Raw genomic sequence first — 11,925 nt, forward strand, 5'->3', positions numbered from 1 at the left:
CTATGATGACGTTTCTGGCATTCTTTTAAAAATGATTGGGTTTAATGGTTCAAAGGAGCACGTTATTTCCCTCCTTAATTTCTTTGACCTGTTCACAAAGGGTCAGTCATTCTCTATATTATGTAATGAATTAAAAAAAAAAAATTACTCACAAGTACCATCGAGACAGTTGACTTTTCCAGAATACATGATACGTGCTGCATGCTGTAATGGGATTGAACCTTATATCTATATTACGTATTTCTAAAAGCACAGTTATAGGGGTTATGTGGCACAATAAATTGGTGAACTAGCAGATTTAGATGACAATAAACATGGATTAAGTTGCTAGTAAAAATGAGTTTAGGTCCCCACCTGATCCCAAATTATCCCTATTATAAATTTTACCGCACAATTTGACACTCTTCAAAAGAGAGTGGCCAATGCGTATAGTAACTGGGGATTTTCAAGTTAGGGTTGGAGAAGCATACCAAGAATATTCCCCCACAATAGCTGGCTCAAACCAATGCTAATAGTTTTTCACTAGCATCAGTGCACCAGATTTTGTTTTGTTTTGTTTTTTTTAAAAGGTCGTAAAATAAAAGGAAAGCAAAAGGAGAGGGCAAAATAAATTCAAATATTTTTTCTAAACCATCATGATCTCACATGAGAAAAATGTGTATTTGTTAACGTACTGAAATTCAGTATTGAAATACTTTCCCACTTTGAAACAAATGGAGCAAAGTGATAAAAGCTGCAAACCAGAGAAGAGGTATTAGCAACTTGTTCTAATTGTATTCAGTCTCCATGAATTAAAATTGTGTTGAAAATGCATATAAACACTACATCTGAAATATTTTTAATAAACATAAAGCTTTGTGCTACTTTGCTTAAGGAATGGAAGTTGTAATTCTGCACCTTGAATCTATTGTTTTCAAAGACAGGGACTATTAATAAAAGATTGCTGTCCGGTTTCTTTTTGTTTTGTCTTATTTATGGGGACAATTTTTTTCCTCTGTGAATAAAATTGGACTTAAAAAAGATAATTAGAATGCCTTTATGAAGGATGTAATGGTGATCTATCTGTTATGTAGTTTATGCAGTACGTCTCTGGCTTTCCAATTAATTGTTTTACATTGGCTATTTTTAATTATTATTTTTTTTAGGACACAAATATGGCAGTTCATATAACCAACTTCAGAACTGGAGATCTAGAAATACAGTAGGGTGTGAACAGTAATGCAAAATGATAGCAAAAATGTCAGGGGCCGTTCTTTGTTGTGTCATTCATGCTGTCTTCCTTTTTCTATGAAGCGCATGAATATTTCACATATCGGCATCCTCATCCTCTATTCTTCTTGACTAATTTTCAGACTGTCTGAATTTGCATTTCACATGGTAGCTGATTAGGAGATGCCGAGTGCAGCAGTGAAGCCTCAGCAGGCGGTTACCATGGTGACCTTCAGCAGGATTTTAATGATGATACCACTAGTGGTTCGTTGAAGTTGTCCTGCCTGCAGGGCTACTTCACTGCAGCTAAGTGTGAAGTTGGATATGCGGATTCTCAGCCAAGGGGCAAATATCAAAGTCTGGCCCAGATAGAAGGTCTTAGAGTGGGAAAGGGAAATAGATTCCACCTTTTACTTACTCTGTTGAGTTTCCAGTTTGAAAAGCGATACAAAGCAAAACGTTATATTTTCCTCATTACAAAATAGATGTGCTCACGCACACGGGATAAATCAGTTGTTTTTAAAATCATTTGGAGTACTAGTGTTTTGTGACAAACTAAAAGAGCAAGAGCTACAATATCCTTTATAAATATAGGAAATAATTACTTAACAAAAGGAGTGAAATACATATAAAGTATGAAGAGACTGTAATAATGTTACTTTGATCTATTGTGACATAAAGAATCTTGCCTAGTATAAAAATCTTTGAAAAATTGCCATGTTAGTAAATTATTTTTTTCTTAAAAATGTAGCTTTTATCATGAATGAAAATATTGTGCAGACTTGGAACTGCTGAAGAAGAAAAAAACGGACTAAGTATTATATGTCAGATTATAGTGATGTCCTTTTCTTCTGCACTAGAAAATTTAGACCTCAGACCTTTATCCAGGTTGGAAGTGCACTAAGTTGAGCAGTAAAGTTTAGAGATTACTGAACTTCTGAAGCCCACTTGAATGCCTGATGTTCTGTAAAAATTAATTTGATAAAGGAATAAATTCTTTATGCCCCTGTTTGTGCATACTCTCAAACAGGAGTATAAACACTAGTTACAAAATGTAAGGAATGTTAAAATACATTTCCTGTACACTAATTTTAATTAGTTCTGAGATAAAACTCGCATTTAAAATTGAAGTAATTTATTGCAGGGCTGATTTTTATTTTAATGAACAGCATCTGTATTCTGAGACCATAGCTTCATAGAAAGTTATCCAAAGATAAAACATGTTGGTAGATTTTCAATTTTGTATCTTTGTCCACATTTCTCATAGCTGTAAAGTGCTGACCAATAAAATTGCAGTAGAAGTTGTGACATAGTTCCCCAGAAGTAGAATCACAAACCAAGATTTTCAAGTGGCTAGTAACTGTGGGTATCACAATTTTGGGGTTTCCAACTGTTGGAATACCTTAAAGATGTCTGATTTTTCAGGCAGTGGGGTCTGTTGTGAGAGTGAGTTTCCTTCATGGTGCCTCCAGTTGGACAACCAGAATCACTAACCATTGTTAAAATCATGGCCACAGCATCTAGCACAAAGCCTTGCTTTGTGTGTTGGGGAGTGGCAAAGAACTTTATATCCTGGTTTAGGTCCCTTTGTGATTTGTCAAGAGTACATGACCAGCAATCCTAACTGATAGGGACTCCATACACTCCTCAGTGATGCCCAAGCAGTATTTAAGCTGAAAAAAAGCGAGCAGATCCAGAGTTGCACTATTCTCTGCTAGTTTGCCTACCTGCACTAACAGAGTAGGCAGCAAGAATTGCTCCTGCTCTGAACGAGAACAATTTTTTCCAATTTAAAACTGGAGTCTTTACCAAAATTTCAGGTTTTCAGTGCAAAGGTCTTCCCTGTCATAGGTTTTAGTCTTTTTTTTTTCTGGCTTGAGGGACATTTATTTATTTGGTGGCTGACAAACCTGTTAAAGCTTAAGAAAATATGTGCTACTGCTCCCTGTCAGGCTAAGCTCCAGGCTAAAGGCAGTCACTGTGCTAAGTGCACAGAGGAAGCTAAGCAGCATAATCAGCCAAAGAAGGATGCAGCGGGGAGATGCAACAGGAGGTCCCTTCAGCTCAGTCACAACCATGAACTGCCTTCAGCACAGAGCCTGATGGCCATCCAGTGCCTGACAGGACAACATTGCTATCCCTTCAGTATAGCCTTCTGACATTAAAATCCTAGGGTTTAGTCAGTCTCTGCTGTTCATCCTTAGTTTTATGAGAACCAGAGGGCTTGACAGAGGCTTCCCTTAATTATTGAAATAGATACTCCTGGCGGTGGGAAAAGAAGCCAGAATCCTGTGTCAGGCAGTCTAGCGACAACTCTGTCTCCTTTCCTTTCACAAAAAGTTGGTATAACAATTCTTATGTTCCTGTGTTTACAAAATGCTTCATGGTCATAGCATTTTTCCTGTGCAGGATGAGAATGAATATTTTACTTTTTCCACATGATTGGTTATTCAAGGATGACACTGAGCAAGAACTCCAAGAATCAGTGTGTGCCACCATCATGATGTTGGGCACTTGTCATGAACCCTGGTGACTCCACAGTCCCAGTTTGTTCTTAAAGTACAGATGAACCCTAGTAGACACAGCTCAACTCTGAGCTTTTCTGGCCCAGGACAGGTTCTTGCACGTTCTTGATCTGTCAGAAAAGATTTGTCAGATCCAGCAATTATGAGCAAGGATCAAGCTGTAGATACAGATTCTTGACCCAAAGTGTGTTTTTTTTTGTGGTATCCATAATATGGCTTCATATAAGGCAAGCTCAGTGGGCCCACAGTTTATCATTGATCTCAAGGCACCTGGACACGTGCACTATATTGAATGGACAGATAACTCCTACATGTACTGACTTGTTGGTGGCCCAGGGCTACCATCACATTTCTGAAGGTTCGCATTTCTCCGAACCAAACTGTAGTAGCCACAGGTGTATTCTGGCTCGGATGTGGGGAATACATACAAAGGAGCTTTGCACAAAAGGGACATGGTCTTTTCAGGAAGCTTCCTTACAAACATTTTCTAGAAACGAGGCAATTCTTTTATACGCTAAAAATGTATATATGAATATATATGTATGAATGTGTATATATATCCAGAGATATGAAATTGCAAAAGGTGGACAATCAGGACACCACATTCCACATATATTTGAAAATACTTATAAACAATTGAGGCTATAAAGGATGGTTAGGGCTAAAAACATAGCTGATCAGTGGTGCCATATTGGTCCTCCTTAGGAGTGAATCTCCATGTTCACTTCTGAAGCTTTGTACTATTACATAATATGTGGTGTGTTAACAGTAGTAATTTCACAGGAAGATGTCATTATAACTGTACCAAAATTCTGGGGCCGAATTCTATTCTACTTTCAGGTAGATAGAAGTTCAGCTTGCTTAAGAAATTAATAAAAATATCACGTAGTCAGGCAGGGGTTGTGAATCTGAGGGGGCAAAATTTACCATCCTTTTGTCAGCTTCTGAGGTAAACACCTCCATGCATAGTCAGCAGTTTGAAAGAAGGATAGAGTGACCTTCCTGAGCAAGGCTCCCTACACTTTCATATTTAAATCTCCCTTAAAGACAAACTTCTGTTATGTTGCCTATAGTGAGTCTACTTGACATATATTAAATGAAAAAGAATAAAAGAACATGATGTTTTTCATTCCCCTTCTCATAGCTATATATGCCCCAATCCTTCAAGGACTTAGGCATGACTTGATGCACTATGAGAAGTCCTATTGATGTCTCACAGGGTGAATTAAGCATATTTGTAAATTTTTGCAGGATCAGGGCCATATTTTGTAAGAGATTACATTTGATATCCTTATATTTTTCTTACAAATGGGGTTTACTTACAGGGTTCTTTTTGCAGGGCCCGGGGCTCAATTCCTTTGCAGTTTTCTTCCGATTGGTCTTGTATGCTGGCTGAGCTGCTCTGCATTTGGCCTGGCTAATTTGCTGATCTCCCTGCCCTGTTGCTCATGATCTGTCCCTCCTGTTTATTCCATGTGGGATTTTAGACTCTCTTCTTGTATCTTTTGCATTGCAGAAAGGCAATTTTTTATGATTAAAAAATAGATTTATATTTTATGAACCTCCGCATTCCTGATGATTTAGCCCAATTGTTCATGGAACAGAGCTCTGAATATTGGCTGCGAGAAGCGGTACAATTTCTTTTAAGTTCCCATGATTAGTATAGTTGAAGTGCTTGTGTATTTAAAAGAGTCTATTACCAAATTTACTGCAATACATTTTTGTTAAAAAAAAAAATCCTCTCATCTTTAAATGGACCACTACATTTTCAACACTAACTTAAATGTATCACCCCAAAGTATTTTGCATTTAACAAAATATTGAAATTCTCCTTGTCAAAGTGAAATTAACTTTCTGTATGCTGTATAGGTGTCATCAAATGAAAAAAAAATTACCGTACATAGATGTGACGTTAAGTTTGAAAATTTAAGTGTCCAGAACTCAGAAAATGTAAACATTAAGTACAATATTGTTAAGTTATTGCTTGAATTTTCTGACTCCTGTGCATTTAGTTCATATAATTTAACATCCTTCTTGGGTTTTTTAAAGAGATTTGTGGCCAGTGCATTTATTGTGCCACTGCTGTATGAAAGCATATTTGAATATGCAGTTTATTATTCCTTTGAATAATCATGAGAGTAAAGGAGCCACTGTTCTTGGTGCCTGGCAGAGGTTCCAGAAGGCTGTATTTGGTGCAGTAATCACAACTATAGTTTTACAGTAATTGTACCTGCATATATTATATAGAAGTACTTTTGATGGTAAGGATGCCTTGGAGGATTTGACAAAATGTCAGGGAGGATCAAAAATTTGTGACTGTGGTAAGGAGATTCAGAAGGGTTTGACACAGTTGTTAGGAGAAAAGTATAGCAGGAATTTTGTATCTGGTAATTGCTGGTAAGGGCTAGTATTCTAATTATCAGTCTCTAGGGAAACAGGTTCCAGAGTGCACACTGCCTTGGAGAATATGCAAAATTTGAAATAGATGACAAATTTGCTCCATCTGAAAGGTCACTAGACTGACTGGATACCATCTAATGTCACTGAAAGGAATTGTGGAGGGGAGAAGAATCCTAACCATTTTCCACCTTCCAAATAGCAACAGGGAGTACCTTGAAGTTCCAGTAGCCTTTCTCTTGTATCCCAGGCCATCTGTTTCTAAATTTATGGACTCTGAGGGGCTCAGTGGACTCTGGGGCTTGTCATGAACATAATGTGTAGTCTAATAATAGAGATGTATGTGCTCCCAGATAGAGGCATTCTTGTGTATGTTTCTGTCTGGAAGTTGTGCACTTAATTCAATAAGAAAAAAAAAATAGAGCCTAATGTAAAGGCCTTTGAAGTGTTCATTTCATGACAAACTTTCTGTATAGATCTAGTCAATACCGTGATTCAGTTTCAGCATTTTAGAATATAAGGCCTCAGACAACACACACAAGTCACACTGTTTAATTCATACAAGTAGTTCAAAATAGGACTACATGTATGTATAAAGTTACTCATGTGTGCACAGGATAGGGGCCTAAATCTGGTATTCACTTTCCCTGAGGAAGTACAATAAAATGTCATAAAAGTGAAATGATTACCTGGTGTATATAGTAAATCTGAATGCAGTCCTGCCACACTTCCACAGTTTCAGCCACTCTTACTTAATTTAGGAACTTGAGAATGCACTACTAACACCTGTCAACTGGTATTATTTATTGGCTTTCTTATACATTATTGTTTTCCTTTTTTTCTAGCTGCGACAATTAGTTAACATATGCATCAACCCGGATCCAGAGAGGCGACCAGACATAGCCTATGTCTATGATGTAGCGAAACGTATGCATGCGCACACTGCAAGCAGCTAAATAGACAAAAGATCATGAAGAAAAGAACCAGAAATTTTCAAGTATTTTTGTGCAAATCTTCCCACCCCTTTTTCATCTGTTACGTAAATGTAGTTATTCAGAACAGACTGATGTGCTTTAAATTGTGAACAAGTTTACACACAAGCTTCCTGAGGTGTGTTTTTTTACCAATTTGTAGTTAAAAATATAGGTTTAATGGTAAATAAAAAAACAAATTTAAAATGTAAAGTATACTATGGAAAATAGTGGGTCCTGACAGCTTTAAAAATAGTGATTTCAAATGTATTTTCCTGTTAATAACAAAATTGCATTCAATTGGGAGTTCAGTTCTAAAACATCATAGCACTGCAGTTTTGCACAATATGGATATTAGGCTTATTACCGTGAAACAAAATGTTTGAATCTTTCTCACTTCTTATAACTTATGGAAGTTATGAATCAACACAATTAATGAGTTTATTTTAATTTTTGTTCTACTAGGGAAATAATTGTAAGAGAATTTTTTGTATTTTGTACTGAGTTGTTCGTAGTTCGCAGTTTATCTTCTCAAGATAAATGAAGATGGAAATCATCTGATTAGCTGTTTTGCTGAAATGGCAACTGTTAAATGTGAAAAAAAGTTTTTTGGCAAAATTGTCAGACACTGAAAAATCTCTGTAACTTGTCCCTTTTCTTTGTGTTGTTGTGGCTTAAATGAACCCTGAAAATTGGCTTTAAGGGTTTGGTTTGGCCAGGTTAAACCACATACCTGCAATTTGATTTGTATGGCTTGACCAACATAGCTGTGCAGCACTTTGTTGACTTCAGTGTGTCTGTGCACAGTCAGATCCTAAAACCCTTGCAGCTTCCTGTTGTGGTAAATCGGGTTTTTCTGCACAGGCACATGACTGTCTGAACAGGCCTGTTTGAAGGATGAGGGCCTTGAGTTACAACTCCCTAGGGATTTCTGTTTGTGGTGGTGTTTCTAGATTTTGTTTTTAAATCCTTTGGATGACCTTATACTACTATATTTTTAATTCCTTTTAAAAATACTTTTTTAATCCAATGCCTATTGCACAAAATACAGTTGTGCACTGTTATACAATATGTTTCATAAAATACCTGATTTTGTTATCTACCCTATCTTTTATTTTATTGGCCCTAAAAACATGGTTTTATATGCTATAAAAATAACTTTAACTTTTGTATTTAAAGAAAAAAAATCAGTGCTGCTTTATTTGTGCAGTCAGTATATTTGTTGATTATACGTTTAAAATGGTATCATTTCACCAATATTTTATCTGAGTTCAAAAGTAAGTTCAAAATATGTTGCTTACACTTTATATTGTTCACTGTGTATGCATGAATGATTTATTTTATTCGGAAGTGAAAGTAAGTACACACCAATACATTGTACCTATAAATGCTGATTAAAAATTGAGGTCTAATTTCTCAGAATTTCAAGACCATATTTTTAAACAAACACATAAAGCTGTCAGAGTGGTTCATTGCTGCGAGGTTGACAATGAGAATTGTATTGATACCAGCTTTATTGTTGAGATGTAGTTAGTTTAAATCTTTTTTGATAGAAAAAGTCAGGAAAAAGTAAAAATTCAGTACTTACATGTAAATATTGGATCGGTATACATTAAGTTCACTATGCATTCAACATTTATATCTGTTGTTTTTCCACATTTCCTTTATTAAACAAGTTTGCATAGACAGTGAAATGAACACTGTGCAGCAATAGTTCTGTTTCTTTGGTTGGACACTTCATTTCATTTGACATAATTCATAAACAATAAGAACCCAGCTATGGATTTATAGACAAGTTTCAACACATAGAAAAGTTTTTAAATGTTAAGAAATGACATTCTATTGAAAACTATTTGTTTTTAAAAATGTAGTATTTTTTTATATATCTGGGTCAGATCCTCAACTGCTTGAAACTGGTGTAGCTGCATTAATTTAAATCAGCTGAGAATCTGGGCTATGATTTAGTGACAAAACTGCTTTGTTGTAGGATGAATCCTTGGTTTTTCATCTAGCTGTTGTGTGTGTATTGAATGTAATCTTTTGGGGCTGCATTGAGACTACTATGATGAGTAAAAATAGCCATCTGTAAATGTTGGCAGGATTGGGCCCATGTCTTGCCTATCTCTGTCTGGCAACCTTTACGCTGATCTTCCATTGAATATATCAATTAATTTACTAGTTCTTGGTGACTATTATGTTCCATAAGATTTGAAATTAAATGAAATAGTTTGTACTAAAACAGGGAACAGAGTAGTATTTGCTCGGCCATCAGCAATATTTGTTACTATGCAAAATTATTCAAGTCATTATTTTAATCTGTTCTGTTTCTGATAAACAACATTTACAAGGATTGAAAAAATTGTACACAGCAAAGTTATTTCTATAAGATAGTCTATTTATTTTAACCTCTACTTAGGTCAAATATGCACATCACTTTTCCTAAAGAAACTAATATTTTAGGCAAAAAATATTTCTGGAAGGCTGTATGGTAAGAAAATTATGGGAATAGTTGAGTTAGAAAATACACCTAAATAATGCTAAGGCTTTTTTAAAAAAAAATTGATTTAACTTTACATTGAGTAAAATAAGTAATTCTTATTTTAAAAGCATTAAAATAATGGGATAGAGATGATGCAGTTAAATCTTAGGTGTTGCAAACAGTTACCCAATGAAGATGAAAATGCTGGACAGCCTAGTGTCATATATTAAAGTTTACAAAGGGTAAATGAAGTTTACCTCTGTTTAAGGGTCAGGTTCTACAACTTAACTCACCTTAAATAGTACTTAATGTATATACATAGAACTACCATGTAAGTAAAGACTGTAGAATCTATCCCTTTAATAAAGTGCCTGACAGCGTATGAGAATTATAAATATGGTAAAATTATTACAACCATTTCTTGAATGCCTTACCATTTAAATAGCTTCTATTACAAAACACCATTCTAGTTGCCACATACTGTAGGTATTGTTAACATTTACCATGATATTTATTTTACCGGTTGCATTAAATGCTTTTCCTTTTAAATGAGTATTACATTATAACCAAAAATGTGTAATTATTCTCTGCCTTATATTTCAATAGTACTGTAATATTATTGTCTTCCTTTGTGAAATACGGTATTTAGTTGTTCTTTAAACACCCTTGCTGAGAAGTCTGCTCTTGGTCTTTAAACTACTTTGCTGTACAATATTCTAATATAAATAAAACATACAAAAATTAAATATAATGTAAAAATCATAGCACTTCCATGATAGTTTTCGGAGCCTTTCCTGTTACAGATAGGTAACATCTAGTAATATACATATCTTGTGAATAATCTATTACTGCCAGTAATTGATTATAGATGAGTTATTGAATGGTGCAAGAGAAAGTTTTAAAAATCTTTATAACATATATCAGAAGTGCAGAAAATATTACAGCAGGCATGTTCATGATTGCACAAATGTAATGCTTTTAGCTAATTCTTTTTAAAGAGTATTTTTAAATTAAAACGAGGGTGTATCTGAAAATCATAAAAATAAGTACATGTATCATAAAAAGGCATTAAAGCCCCTATCCTGCAAGCTACTGCATGTGGGTGGATCCTTCTGCCTTCATGGAGTTCCATTGATTTCAATGGGCTGCTTGTGCACACAGGTTGAATAAATGGTAACTGCTGTACAGTGTATGCAAATGACATCTGTTTATTCAACATTAGACCTTTATATATATATATATATATATATATATATATATAACATTCAATTAGACCTTTATATTTCACTGTTCTGTATTGCAAATTAGTGTGCTTTATTTCTTTTCTGTACAGTTCAGTTGTTCAGATATTAATAAGATTGGTAGTCTGATCATTTAAGTGTTTCTTTTTAATGGATAGGAATTTTACAAAATATGGCAGATGTATTAAAAAAAAAAGTAAGTGTCTGAGAAGACTTGTTTCATTAATGTACATAATACAGATAGCCCTAAAAGGTAAAAGTCTTGGTAGCTGCTTGAAAGTGGGGGAGGTTGTGGTACTGCCTGTACCCAGTGTGGTTTTCTGCAGCAACCCTCCACTCCCCCAATCTCCACTTTAGTTGCTACAAAGTATTGTTGGATTACGGACAAGGCGAAAAAAAGCAAGGGGACTGAGTTTGGTGCTAAGTGGAAAGCGCTGTGATTTACAGAACTGGGTTAGCAGGCTCTGGAAGTGAATTCAGGAAGGCTCATAATTTACCAGTTGAACTAGAGTGTATCTGTCAGAAAAGCATCCAATCTTGATTTAAAAATGGCCAGTGATGGAGTATCCACCAGGATCCTTGGTAAATTGTTCAAATGGTTAATTACTCTCTCAATTAAAACTTTACACCTTATTTCTAGTCTGAATTTGTCTAGTTTCAACTTCCACCCACTGGATTTTGTTAAACCTTTGTCTGCTAGATTAAAGAGCCCTCTATCATCAGATTCTGTTCCCCACATAGGTACTTATACACTGTGATTAAATGGCCCCTTAATGTTCTCTGTAATAAATTAAATAGATGGAACTCCTTGAGAGTGAGGGGACTGTACGTTCTTGAAATGTGGGGACTGGTGCTAGTTTGGGAGATAGGCTTCTGGGTGGTGGATTTTAGATCACTGATCTCTCCATTAGTTGTAAATTTCGTATAACAATCGGTATCCTAGGCCAATCCAACCACTTGTAATCCCTGTATCTAATCAGTAAGGAAGTTTCATATTCCTAAACTCCTTTGTCAATGAGCCCAAATGTGTGGCTGCCCAAACCTTGCTTTCAGAATCACCCTGCAAAGCTGAGATTCTGTATTTAAAAAACAACAAAACAAAA

At 35.3% G+C, this 11,925-nt stretch overlaps 1 protein-coding gene across 5 annotated transcripts in view; it reads left to right on the plus strand.

Moving 5' to 3' along the window:
• Positions 1-10,597, plus strand: part of NEK7 (NIMA related kinase 7) — a 128,217-nt gene extending 117,620 nt beyond the window's left edge. For all 5 annotated transcript variants that reach the window (XM_074961183.1, XM_074961187.1, XM_074961188.1 and 2 more), the window contains one exon: positions 6,977-10,597. In XM_074961183.1, coding sequence (XP_074817284.1) covers positions 6,977-7,087 — 111 coding nt within the window. In that variant the 3' untranslated portion in view covers positions 7,088-10,597. The remainder of the gene's footprint in view (positions 1-6,976) is intronic.
• The last annotated feature ends 1,328 nt before the right edge of the window (positions 10,598-11,925 follow it).

The sequence above is a fragment of the Natator depressus genome, chromosome 8 (genome assembly GCF_965152275.1).
Source record: "Natator depressus isolate rNatDep1 chromosome 8, rNatDep2.hap1, whole genome shotgun sequence".
Classification (NCBI taxonomy): Eukaryota; Metazoa; Chordata; order Testudines; family Cheloniidae; genus Natator; species Natator depressus.